The sequence below is a fragment of the Hirundo rustica genome, chromosome 17 (genome assembly GCF_015227805.2).
Source record: "Hirundo rustica isolate bHirRus1 chromosome 17, bHirRus1.pri.v3, whole genome shotgun sequence".
NCBI lineage: Eukaryota > Metazoa > Chordata > Aves > Passeriformes > Hirundinidae > Hirundo > Hirundo rustica.
Genome location: NC_053466.1, coordinates 5,659,367 through 5,678,461, shown reverse-complemented (window position 1 = coordinate 5,678,461; position 19,095 = coordinate 5,659,367). Strand labels below are relative to the sequence as shown.

Genomic DNA, 19,095 nt, shown 5'->3' with positions numbered 1-19,095 from the left:
AGTGCATGGATGCAGGGTGTCACTGCACACAGCAAATATCTGGGCCACATGGAAAACTTCTGAATGAAGCAGATGAATTTCTATTTGCCCTGGACTAGACAGAAGCAACTTTTGGACAAAGCAAATGATATATGCAAGCAGCAGGACGCCACGCTTTTTCTGTCTAAAAGTCCAGAGAGCCACTCAATTCCTGCTTAAGCCAGACCCCCTCCCTGATGGTTTTCAGCAGTGTGCTTTGGAGATAAGACCAGACAGCACCTCAGATGATCCCAAAACGTCCCATGCAGTAAGCTGAAAGTTCAAAATGAAAACCAAACTGGAACCTAAACAAACAAAACAAAACACCTAAGAAACTAATCTTGCCCGTATCTCAGATGAGCTGAAACAAGCTAGAGGAGAAGTGATATCATGCAGTAGCAGTGTCAGGCTCTGTGAGGATGTTCTCAAGGTTTGGCAATACTCCCAGGGTTTCTTTGCTTGCTACAAATGAGCTGGCAAGAGAGTAATTGAGAAAAAAGCCTTTGCTTCCAATCTAACCAGGACAGGGTTAATGTGGCAATTCTTTCCAAAGGTACAGGAAAAAACACCCACCAGGCTATGACAGAGGATGAATTTTGCTCCAAGAAACCTCTGGTTTTGCTAAGCACAAATTCCAGGACATTGGGTACTGAGCTGCTCCTCCCCAAGGTCAGCATTCCATCCTCTGTTCCACCTGGGATGGAGGGCTCAGAGAGGGCTGCAGCTCCCGGGCACCCACTGGCAGCTCAGGCTCTCAGAAAAGCACAGCTGCCTTAAATGCTTTGTGCTGCAGCTGAAAGGCACCTCCAGCTCTGCTCAGGGCAGCTCCTGGCCCAAATCCCTGCCCAGGGATCAGTGCAGGGACAGCTGGAAGAGGGAGCAGGGCAAGAGCCAGCCTGGCCAGGCACAGGCTGCAGCTCCAGCATGACACATCTGGGCCATGTGGGCTGGAAAACAGCCCCAGGGACACTGGGTGGGACCAGGTGGGACACTGGCACATGCCATCATACCAGCGTTAGCCAGGCCCTGCACAAGGTCACCAGTGTGAGCTGGCTCAGGGCAGCACCACTGATATTGAAAGGACAAAATTCATTAACTGAGCTTCTTGACACCCTCCAGTCCCTGCTGGTGACCCGAGGTGGTCCAAGGCCACTTCTGCCAGCTGAGGGAATTCATCACCAGAGTGGTGCAGTGTGACCCACCAGTGGGGGTCGGGGAGAGCAGATTTCCTGCAAGGCTGCAGTTTGCTGGCCACAGAGGGGTGTGGATGGCTTGGCAGATCCAAAATTACAGTGCAAGTAGGAGTACGGGGGAAATTATTATTGTCAGGATTTTATGGAGAAAATAACCATGTAGAATGTATTTTAAGGTGGTAGTTTAGACAGGAGCATGATAGCATCGTAAACCATAAGAGGAAAACTTGAGGCATTTAAAAACATCACAGGAAAACGAGAGTGAATTACTACTGCCTCTTCTTTCCTAGTTATTTTTTGTCTTAAATGAAATGTGTGTGCCTGAGACTGCATTTGTAAATATATTTCTTTTTTTTTTTTTTTTCTCTTCAGGTGGGTTTTACAAATGGAAGAGCTCACAGTGCTGCTGTATAAAGGAGTAAAAGTAAAAATCTGTGAGTGTTCAAAAGCACCAGCCAGAGAGAATAGGTAAGTGACTGCATCCCTCCAGAAGATGAAGGATGCCATCAGACCATCTGACTGCAGCCACCAGAGCCAGGAAACTCCCTTTGGAAACCTCCCATCCCTCCCCCGGAGCCCTGCCAGAGCAGGCACACGCCCCTGTAAGCAGGTTTGATTTATTATGTGCTTCTCAGTGCTCCTTTGTGCATCAGCGCTGCCTCTGGAGGGAGGGGCAGGATGCAGGTTAGAGCTAAGGGCGTGCAGGGAGGTCAGGATACACCAGGATGGGTCTGGTGCTTCTGTGGAGCAGCTCAGATCCTCAGGGATTCATCCAGTCAGAGCCTGACGTTCACCTTCTGTTGCGCTGCCGCCCCACACACTGCACTGCAAAGGAGCTCTGCCAAGTGGGACAGGCCAGGCCAGGGCTGTGAGATGTTCACCCACAAGCATTTCAGCGTGGGCGACGCTCCATGTGCCTTCCATTTATCACAAATGAGTGTCATGAACAAATGTCCTTCAGAAAGGAGCTGGATGTCAGCATTTCCTGAGCCTCGTCAACCAGACTCACACTGTGCTAAGGATTTCTGAAGGGGAGCAGAAGCTCTGACTGCGTGGGGAAAGGCAGTGGGACGGGAAACACCTCCTCTTCCCGAGGTGGGAGGCTGGAAGGTGGCAGCACAGCTTATTTTGGGAGCTGTCTGTTAGCTGAGCTCTCAGCTCTGCCTACTGGCGTATCGCTGAAAGCTCGTGTCTGGTAAAAGAAGACATGGATGAAAGGCTGAAACATATTTAAGTAACTTTCTAGGAAGGATTTTCTCTCTTTTTCAAAAATATGATCAGGATCCTCTCTGTTTTGAGACTGCTCTGACATTTCCACTGCAAATCACCAACCAAGTGGGCAGCTGATGAGTGGAGTGCCTGCTTGACACAGAGAGGCACAAAGTGATGTCACCCTTCAGGGAACTCCCACAGCTTTCCAAGTTTTCCTTCCTGAATTTCAGCTTAGTAACTTTGGGAAGTTTTGAATTACAAAATACTGCCTCCCAGTGCAGGATAGGAGGACAAGGCAGGGCTGGGCATCTCCCAAGGCAGTGAAGATCTGTCCCCCGTGGATGAGTTGGCTGTGCAGAGAACTCTGCTTGCGTCCCATGTCCCGGCAGGCTGTGGCTGAGTGAGTGGCTGTGCCAGGCTGTGGGCAGCCAAAGCCTCAGAGGGTGAAGCTGGCAAGGCTGCAAAGCCCCCAGATCCAGCTCACCATCATCCTCCTCCTCCTGTGCCCCCTGGAAATTCCACTGCTCGTGGGCTCTATCGTGCCCTGAGCAGCTTTCACCCTGCACTCCATTCCAGGCTGACAAGCAAACCCCACTGACACTTTGGGGGCTGGCTGTGGCACGTGTCACACATCAGTAAATACAGCACAGCTCACTGCAGGCACGGCTGAGAGCAGGCATCTCTAGGTGTAAGTGAAAAATAGTTTCTCCCCAGTGAACAGTTTCACGGGTGGTGTAAAATAGCCTGGATGCTGATTTCAACTGCACAGTGCAGGTTTCTATAATTTAAAGTTCTGTCCCAGACTGTTTAGAAAGTGGGAATCCCTTCAAGCAGCTCCCAGGGTATCTTCATGTCACAGCACTCCCTTCCTAGGAAATCATCAGCCAGGAGTTTGAGTTACTTCAACGGCTGCATCACTTCAGACAAAACCTCGCCATCTGCTCTACCCTCTAATTACAAATGCAGAAAACATAATTCACAATCAAATCACATATAAAAGGCAAGAAAATGAGCAATTAAAATGCACATTCTGCCAGGCAAATCAACCTCCCCTTCCCAGCCACGCTGTACCCACCGCTGCTCTGGACCGTCTCAGGCAGGGTCAGGATTAGTCCCAGGTCACTGGAGACTCTGGTCCTGCTGATAGGATCTTTCCAGCCTTGATCCTCTCATCTACCAGGGACTGTCTCCAGCTCCAGCCTGCTGCTCCACTTAGCAGTGACTTGCCAACCCTCAGGATCGCTTTTTCCAAGGGAGCAATCTACCTTTCCAATATACACACATGTCTTTGTTATTTCCCACCCCTGGCTCTCTTCTGGAGTGCTCCTGCCTCACAGGTCGACACAAACTTGAGGGTTTGGGGCGAGTAAGCAAGGATGGATGGTGCTGTGCTTGCCAGCAAACACCCCAGGCTGAATCCATCTCCGGTGCAGCACTCAGTGAAGTTATCATCCCCTCCGGAATGTGCGTGCTGGAATGTGCATTAACATTCCGGCATCATTTATCCTCTATAAGTAATTCAGGCCTACAGGGGCAATTTCTTGCATGTTCAAAATTCAACGTCTCCTTCTCTAACATCAGCCTGTTCAGAAGGACTGAAATGCTTCTCTGAGGCTGGAGAGAAAGAGGGCCCTTGGAGAGGGATGTTCCACTGGGGAGAAAGATCTGACCACTGTGCCTTACACCCCATATCTGACTGGGAGACTGGATGACAGACAGCTCTGTCCCTCAGTCTGTCCATCACTGTGATGTTTGGGCTCTAAGGAGCAGCCCCAATGCCCATCAGGACCATCCCAGAGGATGAGAGTCAGTGCTCTGCAGCAGTGCAGAGCAGGGGGAGCAAAAGTCTTCTCTATTAATGTCACTCAAGCCATTCAAAGCCCTGCATCTGATGTGTCTGCTGGGCCCTTTCTTGTGGCACATCCTCCCACTCCTGCCTGGGTGGAGAAAAACCCCTCTGTGAGCCAGCCCTGCCGTCTGATCCTCCCTTCCGTGCCTGCTCAAAGCCTGTACAAGGCTCCTGGGGTTTTCTGGCAATGCTCAGGTTCCCATGTTGGGTCTCAAGGAACACACAGGTCCCTGCTGAAGAGCCAGAGCCATGGAATGGGAAAGGGATGGGCTTAGCACAATAGACAAGCTGCAAAGGGAGAGTTCACCATGGGCTGTGCCACTCTGCCATTGCAGGGGCTCCATCTCATTGAGCAGAACTCCAGCAACAAGAGAGCTGATGTGACCCAGGTGGAGGGAGATTCCTGGCTGGATCAGCTTGCTAAATAATTTCTACTCTTCCTTTTAAAAGCCTGCTCCAGTAACCCCATTCCTCTTCTACCATCGGAGCTGGTCCATGAGATGCTCACTGGCACAGAGAGCACAAGGCTCTGATATTCCTTTGGAAATGCTTCAGGGCTCATGATGGCTTTACAATATCTCACAGTGAAGTGGCAGATGGGATTCTGGACTAATCAATACACTAACAGAGCCAGGTGCCGGATCACTGATCTGAACCAGAAGAGTGAACAGTAAATCCGAAGAATACCAAAATACCATTGGTTCTGTAAAGCAACTTGATCTGCAATTTTTTCAGTGAGCAATTCAGCTCCCAGGTTCGCAAGGCTGTGCTGTGAGCTCAGCAGGATGAGAGCAGGAGGAATCTCTCCTCCTGCACCAGATGCTGTGCCTGAGGAGGAGCTGCAGCCCGGGTTGCTGCAGGGAATCAGAACTGCAGCTCCTGGGTAAGGCTGAGCAGAGGCAGCCTGAGCTGAGCCCAGAGCCCAGGCAGCCCCTGGTTCCCAACGCTGTGTTCACCTTCCCTGGCCTGAATCCACTCTGGATGGAGCCATGAAAAGCCCTCAACCAAAAGCCAAGGTCACCTGATGGGATCAGTGGCCAGGAGCTGCTTGGGCCATTAGACTGCAATGAAGGGACAAGTGCCCAGCTGCAGGGCTGAAAAACCTGGGACACGCAGCGCTGTGTGTGGGAGATGGGGCAAAGGGACTCAGCAGCCTCAGATTCAGCACCAGCAGAGCCCTGTGACCCCCCAGCTCCCTCTGCTTTACAGCTACACTCTGAAATCAGCATTTCAGGGGTTCCACACTGAATCAAGACAACCAAAGAGCTCCTAGCAGGGGAGAGGATTTTGTTCTTCCCATTTGCTTAGCAGCCCCTGTGCAGAGTCAATACCCATCACCTATCACTTTTTTTTTTTCCCCAAAATATTTGGAGATTTTAAAAGCCAAACAGAAGACATGCAACAAGTTATAAATTTAAAGGAGATTTTTTTTAGGTGCCAAACTGCAGCTGAACTGTAGTTATGGTTATTGTACCTAAACAGACATAAAGCTATAATGTGGATCAGCATATTTTATCACAGTCATTCACAGTCCATGCAGCTTAGCTATTGCCTTTCTACAGCCCTGACAGATTTACCATAGTTTCAGATTAATCTGGAACTTTATTATGTAGTTATTTTAATCTCACTTTATTTCATCACTGCTTGGAGTCCTATTATCAAAGTAAGATCCTGTTAAGATACAGCAGTGATGAATGGTGTTAGAACCAGCTAAAACAGAAGCAGAATCCAAATCTGTTTTGCTGTATGCAGTTAAAAAAAAAATATCAAGAGAGCCTTTATGATGCATTATAGAGGGATAAAGGGGTTCCTGTACATCCAGCAGCTCTGGGGACAGAGCCTCTCCAGCAGGTTTCCTGCATGATTGCACAGAGTCCTTTGTCTTGCCATAAGGTTTTTGGAGGTGGAATTGCTGTGTAGTTGAAGGCAGCTCTGGGAACAAGCCTGGTGCTTGGGGCTGCCGCCTTTGCCCTGTTAGGGGCTGCTCAGACATTCTCTGGTGGGCACTTTGCAGCCCAGGTCCTCAGTAGGGGATTCAGGGCAGTGTTAAAGACACTCAAGTGCTCTAAAGCGCCAATTTACATTTCAACTGCCAGGATATTTAAAGCATAGCAATATCTAAATGCTACCCTGAATCAGAGTATTTTTCTAAGCTGGGACTGAAGGTTTTTAGGACATGGTCAAGACCATAGGGGTGGAAGGCCATAGGAGGCTGGCTGGGAAGGGCAGGGGAAGGAAGGCTGTTCCCCCAGCAGAGCAGTCAGCCAGCCCAGTGCTCTCTGCCGGGGCTCAGACATTGCAGGGGGCACACGGGGAGGGCTGGAGGGCTGGTCACAGTGTCACACTGTCACACTGTCACACTGCCAGCAGAGATCGGCACTGTCCACTCAGCAAGGCTGTGGTCACCTCCTGCCCCCCTCCACAGCACCGCTGGGACACCCTGAGCCAGCCCCAGCGAGGGGACAGAGGACACTGCCCCAGTCACCCCAGTCCCCACCACCCCCGGCTGCTCTTGGATCTCCGTTCTTCCCTCCTTCCATCATCCTGCACAGCCACCATCCCCATGGCACTGCGGGATCTCCTCCCTGGGCAGGGCCACCACGGGAGCCCCTAAACCCTCACGGCGCCTCGGCTCGCTGCGGGATTCGCTCCCCTGTGCGCTCACACATCCCCGAGGGCGATGCCCAGCCCGGGGGGCACCCGCGTCGCCAGGGGGCTGCAGGGGGAGGAGGATGGAGGCGAGGAATGCGGGAGCAGACTCCGGCACCGGCAGGGAACCCGCGCGGCACCGCGGGCACCGCCGCCCGGTCTGCACCGTCCTCTAGTGGCCACCGGCCCCGCTTCACTAGCCACGGGGCAGGGCGAGCGGGCAGGGCCGGGCAGGGCCGGGCAGAGCCGGGCAGGGCCGGGCAGGGCCGGGCAGGGCCGGGCAGCCCCGTTCCCCAGGGCGCCGTGCCCGCCCTGCAGCGCGGTGCCCTCCCCTCCCACCCGGGTCTGACGGGCTGTCATCCCCGCAGGGACACCGCAGCTGTCGCCCCGGTCACCGGCAGGGCTGTCTCGTCTCCGCTTGGCAGCCGCAGCTCTTGGCCATCAGAGCCCCGCTTCCAGCACCGCAGCTCGTGGCATCCCCCACCTCCAGCCGAGATGGCTCAAGTGTAAATCCTGACACTCCCGGTGTGCAGGAAAGTGATGGAGGAAAAGGGATGCGATGATTCATTCGCTCCGTGTCTCGGAGCCCAACACTCCTTCCCGAGGAGCAGCCCAAGAATGCGCCCTGCCACCCGCCTAAATGCTTGATAAAAGTTAACACGAGCACCTGTGATTGATGCTTCTCCTCACACACCGCTCCAGCCGCTCTATTGGCATTATTGAGGCATCAATTATCTTCAGCACAAGCGCGGCTCCATTAGCAGGCCTGCAGCCTGCTCGTTTTGATAAGGTTCACCCTGTGCATTTATCAACAAAATGGGGATAACCAGCAGGACACAGAGGCTGCAGCTTTTGACTCTGCTAGGACAGAGATGACGTTCACATCTCTGCATGCGCCATCAACAAGAGCATCCTGTCTGCTGGGGTTTATTTCTCTGGAAGAGAAAGGCAGTTTCATTCTGGTTTTATCTCTTTTGGCTCTATTCACATGCTCCAGAACTCTCTTTTTAGAGGAGCAAGTACAGCCCAGGGAAAAAGCAAAGAAACTGCAGAAAAGCAATTCTTTTTAGTAGCAGGTCTCAAACTTTCTTCATAAACTACACAAAGATAGACTCTTGGCTTATTAATAGCAGTAAATCTCCAAGTCCAATAGGCTTCAGTTAATGAATATTGATTATGATAGTGCTGAAAAGGGCTAGTGTCAGTTGAACTGAGATCCTGTAGCTCTTTTTGCCTGAGCAGGGCTGTAAATTAACTGAGAGCTTGTTTTTCAAAATTAGGTAGAGGAAAACACAGGGGTTATGGCTGCACTGCAGCTCTCACTGTCTCGTGGATATGAAACCACCTTAATGCTAACAGCAGCACTCATATGCAGATGTAAATTTGCACTTCCCTCTATCTCCCAATGAATATCTTAAAAGTAAGGATCTAAGCTGATTAACACAAACACTGTGGTCACCTCTGCCTTTGACTCCTCAGATAAATCACATCATGATCTTGATGAGCAGCTCTACTTTGCAGCCAGGGTGGGATGACTTTAAATGGAAGCTCAGGAAAATAAACCAAGGGCAGTCCATTGAATCAGAGACCTTATTATTACCCTCTGGTGGGGGACCAAGGCAGTGATGGGTGGGGAGGCTGTGGGGTTATGTCAGTGTTTTAATAAAACTATCTTTTATGTTCACCGAAATAGCCCAACAAAAAAAAACCCCAGAACAGAACTCCCCCCTCCCCAAATCTGATAAAAATCAAATAATAACAGGAGTGACTTATGCACTCTCTGCCTGGTACTTCAATCTGGCCTTCCAGTTAATACACCCCATGATTAAAGCATCTATAATCTACAGTCTGTGGAGACCTGTAGAGCAGGAGCAGCAGCAGGTGTGCAGCCTGATAAGGGTTGCTCACTTGGTGCAGATGAAACTTTTAATATTTATAACTGCTGATTTTTTTTCTTGATGCCTCCTATTGAGGGGAAAGGGGTGAAAGTTGAAAGATAAAAGCTTGACGAAAGACCAGATGAAATGTTTTTCCAAGGGCAGGCAGGGGGCTTAATGCTATCTCCACCTAAGAGCTGGTTTAAAAATGCTGCTCAGGTAAGTGCAGCATCAGAGCTGGGGGATGGAATCTCTGGAAGACCTTCAAGGCTTGTCTGAAGTGCACCCAGGCTTTCAGCTGTAAGCTGCTCTGAGCTGTCTGTGGCTTGATTGTCTGCACCAAGCACAGTGGGACTGTGCTGGGGCTGCCAGGCATCATCACAAAATAATTAAGTCACTCCAGGTCAGCTGCACATACTCCAAGTAAAGCGCTAACAGCATTTCCAGCTGGGCACTGAAATGTGCTGAGGAGTCTGGAAACGCCCTGTGTCAGCCTGAGCCTCTGCCTCGGTGTCAGCCTGAGCCTCTGCCTCGGTGTCAGCAGGAGCTCCCACGAGCAGCACAGAGGGCACTGGGAATGCTCTGGAAAACATGAACTGCATCCTGCTCCCATCCAGTCACAGCTCATTGCAGTGTGGAACTCGGGATCCACGGCTGGTGGAACACTGGAGATGCTGGTGTCTTTGTCCTCCTCCTGAGAAACACCCCTTCCCATGGCATCCCTTTTCCTGGGGCTTGGATCATGTTTTAGGCTGTGGTCAGACACCAGGCTTTCCCCACAGGCAGCACAGGGCCACAGCACAAGGCAGGAGCTGCTGATTTCCAGTTCTCCCCACCAGATCTGCAGCACGAGCAGGGTGTCCCTGTTGGGTGCCAGGAGACCCCAGAGGGAGAGAGAGGCACACAGGTCACACAGTCCTGAGGACACTGTTTACCCTCTGTCCACAGAGAAGAACCCAACCAAAATCCCTCATTTTCAGCACTTTGAGACCTGGATTTGCCCCATGCCCAAGTGGTTTAATATTTGTGCTTTCAAAAAGAACCCAACACCCCTGAGTGTCAACATAATGACAGAAGTGAATGACAGCGCTCACCAGCAATCACACACAGAACTGGGGCCAACCTGAATAAAACAAAAATATGCCGAGAAAGCCATTCAACATAGACATTCATTCTTTCAAATACAGTCATCCACTTCATCTGAAATGATACACTGACTTCTTTCAAAGTGAGCCATGGGGTTCTCATTGCTACAGCAGAGCACTTGAAGGTGTTTACCAAACACATACGGACAAAACCCGTGACAAAGGGAGCTACATCTTAGAGATGAAATACAAGGCTTGGGTGAACCTGAGCTGAGGCCTCTCAAGCTGAAAGTTACATCTCAACCATTCTGCTTTCCTACCACAGATACCAGAAGTCAAAGAAAGAAGAAAAGCAGGCTGGCCATGGGGGAAGCAGCATTGCCTTTTCAGCAGAGAACAAAGAAAGAGATATCCAAAGAAAAAGAGGAAAAATATCAATCCTCAGAAACACCCCACCTGAATTCAAAAGCACCAGAAGGGAAAAAAAAAAAAAAACACCAAAAAAAAAGATGTAGAACTCTACAGTGTGAGGACACGTCCACTGCTTGGAAAGCATGAAAAAAACTGGATGAAGAAAATTTAACACTTCAGTGTCTCCAAGACAGCTGCAGTTTTCCTTGACTTAACCAGACTTGGCTGCCAGAAATTGGATTTCTTGGCCTCCGCTTTCTTGATTGTAATTTACTCTTCCACAAAATACGATCTCAAATTATGCAAGCAGAGTTTAAATCTTACGAGGTAACATTAAGTTTCCGAAGATTAGTTTAAAAAAATCCTGAGTTCATCTGTGCTATTAATAATGATTTTATCTCAAAACCTTGGGTGGAATCCTATCAAATGGACTTTCTGCATGACTTCTGGACGTATAAGAGAAATTACCAAAAGCATCAAGTAGCAGTGGAGTTAAAAAGTTATCAGCCTCTGGATACACTCTGGCCAGAGCTCTTAAAACACATGCAGGCTGCAAGCAAAACCACACGAAGCTGCTTATCATTCTGAAGCAAAACTCAAGGATTAGCCTCCCACTGCACATCAGCTGGCCTCCCTGGCTACAGCAGGTATCAGGATTATGTTCACTTCCAAAGCTCATGAGCATTTGGAATCCAGCAACCTCAGTGCATGAGATGGATGTACAGGAAGGAACACCAGCAACATTTCACAGATGAATTTAATCAGCATCTTCTGAGTTGTTAGACAAACCAGTTTCAACGCCTTAAACGTGGGAGTGCTGAGTACAAGGCAAACAAACATCCCTCTGAAGATGAGTTTTAAAACGCATATAAAAATATAATACATCGGGAGTTTGCATTTATGTGTTGAAGATATTTATTACAAACAGGCTGTCAGCCCTCATACAAAAGTAAAACACCTGAAAAATAAGAGGAGTCAGAGAATGCAATTCCCCTCAGTCCCACGGAACAGCAGTGAGATGTGTGTTGATGCAGCCCCTGGTCACAGCCAGCACCAGCAGCTCTGCAGGAAGGACTGGGATCCAAACCATGAACAAGTCCAGAAATCCTTGCTCCAAGGAAAAATCCCTCCCAAATACCAGGTGGCAGTATGCAAGTGTGACAAACACAGCAAAGTCCATCCAGGGGCAGTGGCAAGGGGCACTGAAGAAGGCTGCAGCTCAAGCAGTCCAGCTCTCCTCACAGGGAAGGGCTGCTGAACACATGGGAGCTTTCTGCGTGTCCCTAAGGTCCAGCCACTGACAGATGTGTTTTGGTAAGAGATGGCATCAGTCTAAACTGAAGTGCTCTGCAAAAATATCATTTTTCTTCCCAAACAAACCTCGTACTTGCTCAAACTCCAGGGGCACATCAACAGCCTTTTTCTTTACTTCTTTATCAAAAAGCTACAAAATAAAAACCAGAAAATATTGTCAAAACTCAGTACAAGCTCTTTACCCCAATAACATTGCTCACTCTAAAGTCTGAAAACATCCAGCAAATAAACACTTAAAAAAAAAAAAAAAAAAAAAAAAAGCCCTGTCACCACTGCTGCTCATGCTGCTATTTAACAGACCCTTTTCCTGATTTGTCCTGGTTCTGGGTAACCAAGTCAGTGTAGCTCCCTCCCCTGCAGCAAGGCAGATGAACAGGACACAGCTGCTGCATCCAGAATCTCCTCTCCTCTGGTTCCAGTCATTCACAAAGGCACAGCAGCACTACCTCATAAGCTGAGAGTTCCAGGAGCCCTGATATGTCATCCTCCATTTCAGACAAGGACTGGTTCAGGACAGCAGCTGCCTTGGCCACATCTGGGTGATAATGGTTCTGGAGAGACTGAAAAAGAAAGAAAAAGTGGAGATAATCTAATAATAAGTACAGGGTAACACACATCCATCTGCATTCCCACACAGGAATCTGCCCATTTGTTGGTCAGATCTTCAGTGACCACCAAATTCCATCAGATCCAAGTTCACTGCACCATGCTACTACAGAGCTTCAAGAAATCCTCATTTCAGCCATCTTTCAAACATGTCAAAGGCTCCTCTCACATCCAGCTCAAGACAAACTCATCCACAGGCCATGCGTACATTGCATAACACAATTCTGATACCCCACAGTGCCCTCACGCCACACCCAAGCTCCAGCTCTCCAGCATTCCAGCTCCTGCACATCATTCCTGTTGCTGCTTCAGCCCCCTGCACAAACCCCTCATCCATTTCTAGAGGATAACCTGCCTCTGCTCAATTCACTTCCATCAGTGCTCACCAAGCTCCTCTCTCCCCTCCAGAACAAGTGAGAAGCCTGGTACATTTGCAGCTATTTAGTCTGTTTCAGTGTGAACTGCAAGCTCAAGAGTGTGCTCACAAGCCACCCATCAATCAGCATGTACATTTCTCCAGTGTATGGAATCCTTTGCTAGGGTAGAGAATGATGCAGAGCAAAAGAACTCATCTCATTTGCAAGATACATGTCAAGTAGGTTCTTGTGAGAGGGGCTGTCCACTGCCAACACATGTCAAGGAAGGAGCAAGGGTGGAAGAGAGCCATACCAGACCCAGATGTCATTTTGGGATGACATACCTGAATCTCCCAGAGAGAGCTCTCCAAAGCCCTGCTTTTAGATGGCTCCACCTCCTCCATAACATACGGATCTTCTGACATATCTAAGGACACAGGAGACACAAAGCTAATACCCGCTGTGTGATGCACACAAACCCAAAGGGAACACAGGCCTAGAGCAGTGCTGCAGCCAGAGTTGCTCCTTCCCAAGTCATTTATGGTCCAGGGACAAACTGACACATCCCACCATGACCCAAGAATCACTGCTAGCAGCACTACAGAACCATGTTACTTTTAAAGAGCATAAGGAAGCATTTGGAATAGCTTTGAACTTCTCAGCAGGAGCCTGCTGACCTTTCACAAACTCAAGGGACAGGACAAAGTGATCCTTCCAAACCTCAGAACTGCAATCTTCCCTTTTCCTCCACAGGAATGCTCCTCTTGACGCTGTCTTAAAGGCGTAACACAAGTCCCCTCTTACCTGCTGGCCCTCCTGGCCTGTGCACCAGCACCTTGCAGGCGGGGTGCCTCCGGAAGAGGTTGCAGATGAAGGGGATGATCATGAGCAGAGCGTCGGGAGGGGCCGTGAGCGCCAGCCGGGCCAGCCGCTTGATGAACGCTGCCACCAGGTACGCTGGCAAGTGCCTGGGGACAGGAGGGAGCAGCCTGTTACAGTCCTGGCAGGAGAGCCAGCAGCCCCAGCCACCCCAACAGCACGTCAGATTAGAGATCTGCGGGAACCTCAGGCTTTTTCCCTCTTTTTTTTAAAGAGAAGCTTTAGGAATCTTTGCTTTTAAGCAGCAATATATTGTGCGCTCGCTGGAACAAAATTTTGGGGGAATTTACATTCAGTGCATGAATAATCTCGGATCACTGTGAGATTCCATCCTGACATGTGGCACCCTTGCCAAGCACAGCCCCTGTACACGGCCATTCTCGTGGCAAACTTTATTCAGTCCTTTTATAAACTTCTGAGTGCTTGGCCAGGCAACCTTAATTATATTCTTCTTCTGTCATTTTGTGGGTTTAATTAATACACAGGCCATGGTGTTCAATTTACATAACGCTTCCAAGCACTGCAGCTGTTAATGGAAACATAAAGCTCCCATGTAGTGCAAATGTGCAGGGTAATTCTTTTTTTTAATGGTAAAAATGCAAATTTCTAACAGCAACCAGCTCATTTAGGCCCCTTCTTCACCTCTGAAGAGCTGGAATGAAAATGACAATTTTCATTTACCCACAGGTCTTGTCACTCTCTCCAAAGTACACCAGGAATACAAGGGGTTGGATATGAAGTGCCTGGTGCTCTGTTACTGTTGGTTTCTTTTATAACATATGACAGCAGCTACATGACCAGCTGCCTATCCGGTTCCTTCCCTGTGTACAATGAACTGACAACATCAAGACAGGCTGTCAAACACTTCACATTTCAGTGCTTTATGTCTGCAAAAAGCCACCCATTTATCAACAGCTTTGTAATCTATAAAAAGCCTGCAAATTTTACTCTTCCATTTTTACGAAGACAAGACAGAAAATTCATCACTTTCACCCAAAGTGGAACAGAGATCAAAAACACATCCATAAGCACTTGCAGCTCAAACTCTGATAGCGAACTGCAATTCTTCCTTTCTGAAAATCTACAGCTGTGAGGCAAATCTTCAAAAATAGCATATGAAAAATTACACAAGACTACAATAATAGTCTTAGATTCAGTTTTTTCCATAAAAATGTATCTAATCCAGCAGGCACACTGAATATATTAAATCCAGACATGTGGGAGACTGCTGAAGAACAGAAAAGCAGCAGGAAAATATGTGAGAGCACATAATAAAGATGCTACTTACGATGAAGACAAAAACAGATCAGTCAGGTGGAAAAAGCGAGCTCGGTACTTCACGTGATAGATGGAAGGGTCTAAGAGGCTGTACAGCTTTTTGTAAAAGTCAGGATACTCCCTGTTGAAAAAAAAGGAAAAATACAATATCCATTAGTGGTGTACAGAGGGACTGTGTCTAAATGTTTTTGTGCTTTCATTAAGAGCACCCCAGCCCACTGCTGTGCTCTGTTTAGCTCTCCTAGGCTTCCCTCTACAGTCACCATTTGAAAACAAGCTGCAAGGTGAATTTATGGCTCTTGCAGTGCCCAGCCATCTTCAGGATGTGAAGCCACATCCAGTGACTGCAAGTGGTACAGGATGCAGTGAAAGGGACACCAAGGACTATGGCTTCACTCTGTAATCAGATCAATGGAAATGGATTTTTAAGTGCTGAGCAACCACAGTCTAGAGAAGAGAACATTTAGGCTCAGCTGTAAGAGAGATCAGGCAGCCAAAAAAGCTCAGCATCCAAACAGCCTGAGCCTCTTGTGCAGTTCGGGTTTCTCATGGGGAAATTTCAAATCCTGAAGATTTGGTGCATCCATTCCAGTTCCTCTTACATAAAGACATAATTGCAAAAACCCATGTTCCTTGAAACAAGATACTCTTTTTACTTACAAATTATGCTGATGAATCAGAATAAACAATCCATTTAGGGCTAGAAGACTGATTGCTCCACCTGTAAGAAAGCAGGCAGATATCAACACAATAGAAATAACTAGAAAAAAAATAATCTTCAAGATTTTCTACAATAAAATTTTCCCAGAAGGAACACAAAACTTAATACTTGAAATCAGAGCCAGTGTGATAGCTGAAAGATTTCATCTACATCCTTCCAGAGGCTCCTAAGTTTCTTACAAAGATTAAGCTGTAGTGCAGTAGAACAAATGTTCAACAACTGAGACACAAAAATGTGCTGCTCTAATTCCTCAACAAAGTCACACTGCGGAGGCAAAAGCCTGCTCAGAAAGGACATTTCTGCAGGAATATGTGCATCCTGTGTTTGGATCAGCGGCACTGGCTGAACTCTATACTTAAAATAAATCACTCCAGTATTCTACTCTTCCCCAAAGACTTAAATGTGACTTTCCTTACATACAAGGAACAATGACAATGACAAATACAGGTAAAATAATCTGACTTTCAGGGACGATGGAGTTGCCCCTAGTTCCTTAGCTGCATCCCAGCCGAAAGTACACCAGCTCCATCACCCAGGTCATGGTGCTGCATCCAGCAGAGCTTGCAAGTCCTCTGTCCCACGCTGGAGGTGCCACAAAGGATCAAAGGCTGTTGTCACTCACCTATGCCATAGGCCACTGTCAGGAAGTCCATCATGAGAGTGGGCTCGTTCATGTAAGGCAGGACAGAGTCGTGCAGAATGACAAGAACCTTTTTGTAAAGGCCAGTGGGCAGCTGTGAAGGACAAAACATTACAAAGAAGCACTGCAGGGAGAACTCGGACAGCAGCAGCAAACTGTGGCTCAAAAAGGCGATGTACAAGCAGGGGGGAATGTGCCAGGAAAATATAGAACAGCTTGCAGCAGCAGCTCCCAAATGGGAGAGTTTACAAGTGACACCAATGAAGTTCATTCAAGAAGCAGGCGCTCACAACTAACAGTGTCATCACTCAGATGGGGAAAATCACCAGGAAAAAGGCTGGGGAAACTTCAGCTTGTGAGGGATATGTTATCCCTTACAGGCAGAGATGTTTAAGGCAAAAAAGGCTGAGAGTAAGAGGGAAAAGCAGGCCATATATGAGGTCATGTTTTTTGGAAGAGGGTTCCAAGAGAAATGGTCACTGGGCTGTTCCCACCCACCACTCAAACCCTACTGGGGTCCTACCAGCAGCTTTGTGCAAGGATGGACACACTTGCTAAGGATCAGCAATCCTTAAATTAAAGATTTAATTTCTGCAGATCAGTGGCAGAAGTAACACTCACCTTGTGCTTCAAGAAAGTCAGCCACATTTTTTCAAACACCTGCTTGTGTGCCTTAAAACAGAATTGCAAACAGTGAGTTAAGCACACTCGTACAGATAATGCTCTATTTTAAGCAGATAAAATTTCAATTCTAATAAACAGTTACCTGCAGCCTTGAAAGTTTCAACTCCTCACGGTTATCTAAGAAGAAAGAGAAACCAGATGTTGAAGTTGACATGGGTATTCAAAAAATTAAGATCACCCTTTTTAACTTAGCCCTTTGATGCTCTAAAAACTTGGGCTGAAGTACTTAATCTGATACAAGGCCATAACAGACCCCCCGTGTAGACTGAGGGATGTGGATTTTTAAGACTGTTTAGAATCACAGTGATCAAAAAAGCAGACATTCTTCATCATCAAACAATAATAAAACCTTTACATGCTAAAAATCTTAAACCTGATTCTCCTTTTTGCACACAGTTCATTATGCAGAGTTCACTAACCTTGCTTGACCATAAATTTGACCATCTCAGATTCTTTGTTTGGCATGTTAATGGGTGAGATGAGGGAAAATACATTCTGCTGGTAAAAAGGCAGCGGCCTCTGAGGGAAAAAGCATATAAACAAACATGAAGCAAGTTCCACAACAGACAACAAGATGCTGGGCTTCAATATTGCCCTGTTTCCAAGTCCCGAATATATTTAGGAAAGAGAAAATGTTGATGACTAAAATACACACTGGTATATTCTGTGTTGCAGCCTCAACCTGGAGTGCTGCTTGTTTATCCAACATGAAACCTATCTTTGTGCTTATTCTGATTTAACAAAACTGGTGGATCCAATGAAGGAAACAGATTCTTCCTCTGCCCCAGAGTAAACAGAATTAAAGTTCTCTGTGTGTCTCCAAGCTGTGGAGATTTGGGTAAAACAGAAGCTAGAGCTTAGACCAGAAAGAATAGTGTGTCTTGAAATGCTTTCAATTTCAGAGTAAAGCCAGTCTTGGCATACTGATACATAAGAAAAAAAAAATCAATGCCTTCAGTGGGCATACTTATTTCTCTGGCTTCCAAATATTTCCATATACCACTAATTCTTCCCTGCTTCATGCACAAGATACACAACCCAGAGCAGCTCATCCAGAGCCACCTGAGCAGTAACAATTTGTTACCTCCTTTGTCTTCTGCATGACCTGCGCGACGCTGGCAGTGACAGCCTTCATGACAAAGTACCGCACGTCGTCGTACTCCATGTACTCCTGAAAGCGGGAGATCAGGAGTGAGGCATCCTCGTCGGTGGGAAGCAAACCATCAACAACTACCTAACAAAGGGTTTGGAAAGGAAAGCAACAAGTCAGTCTCTTACAGCACTGGAGCAGAGAGAGGGAGATGGCTGAGGGCATATGAGTTTGTGCACCATCAGGTCACTGACAGGAGGGACTTTTCACTTCTGCCACTTACCTTAAGAAGGTCACACGGAAAAGTTAAAGTTCCCTTCCACTCTATTTTGATCAATGGATATTGTGCCTCCAATTCGACAAACTTCATGAGCGTGCAGAGTGCCAACTCCTTTAAAGAAAAAGAAAGCAGCATCACAAAAAAAAAACCCACCTGAACAAGAACACCAGGGGTCAAACCCAAAGGAGGTAGCTTTCAAGAGGAGGAAGAATGAAATGAGATATTATTTCCGGAGAAAGCTGCATGCTCGCTGCTGGTGAGCAGAGGTGAGTCAGAGCATCAGCGCTGTCTCACAGCACCGCCTGCCCCCCCACACTGAAATATTGGGCGACAAGCCCAAGGGACCCCCGTGAACCCGTGGGTCAGCAGCGGGCTCAGGACCCACCTTGACCTGGAAGGCTTCGTGCCCCATGAGCTCCCCCAGGCAGCGCACGCAGTCCCTGTAGCGGTGCCTCATCCATATCCTGTACTTGTCCTCGGCGCTGTAGCTCTCTGTGAGGGACACACACACACACACAGGCCGGGCTCGGGCAGGGCCGCGCCCGTCCCGGGCAGCGCCGCGGGGCCCCGCTCCGCGCTCACCGGCCAGAGAAGCGTCCTGGTCGGGCAGCGGCCCCACGAACAGTTCCCGCCGCTCCAGCAGCGCCCCGAACAGCCGGCTGCAGCTCCTGGCGGCGCTCACGATGTCCTCCGGCTCCTCCTGGCCCTGGGGAACAGCGTGTCAGAGCGGCGGCCCGGCCGCGCTGCCCTCCCTCAGCCCGCTCCCCCGGCCCGGCCCGGCCCGGCCCGCACCGCCAGCGGCTCCAGCAGCTCGAAGACGCGGTTGGCGCTGGAGCGGCTGCCCAGCACGGCCTCCAGGCAGGCGGCGAGCGCGGCCTCCCGCGCCATGCTCGCAGCGAGCACAGAGGAGGAGCCGCGGCCGCTCCGCCCGCAGGCGGGGCCGGCAGCGGGGC

At 48.7% G+C, this 19,095-nt stretch overlaps 1 protein-coding gene across 1 annotated transcript; it reads right to left on the bottom strand.

The window, feature by feature from the left end:
* Positions 1-11,185: 11,185 nt before the first annotated feature.
* NOC4L (nucleolar complex associated 4 homolog) lies at positions 11,186-19,059 on the bottom strand. The gene is made up of 15 exons (XM_040081307.2): positions 18,935-19,059; positions 18,725-18,848; positions 18,528-18,634; positions 18,146-18,253; positions 17,857-18,006; positions 17,192-17,291; positions 16,855-16,889; positions 16,710-16,760; positions 16,071-16,182; positions 15,388-15,448; positions 14,738-14,848; positions 13,375-13,538; positions 12,915-12,997; positions 12,055-12,168; positions 11,186-11,738 (listed from the first exon to the last, which is right to left on the bottom strand). The coding sequence occupies exons 1-15, from the start codon at positions 19,028-19,030 to the stop codon at positions 11,622-11,624; spliced, it is 1,533 nt and encodes a 510-aa protein (XP_039937241.1). The 5' UTR covers positions 19,031-19,059; the 3' UTR covers positions 11,186-11,621.
* Between the last annotated feature and the right edge of the window lie 36 nt (positions 19,060-19,095).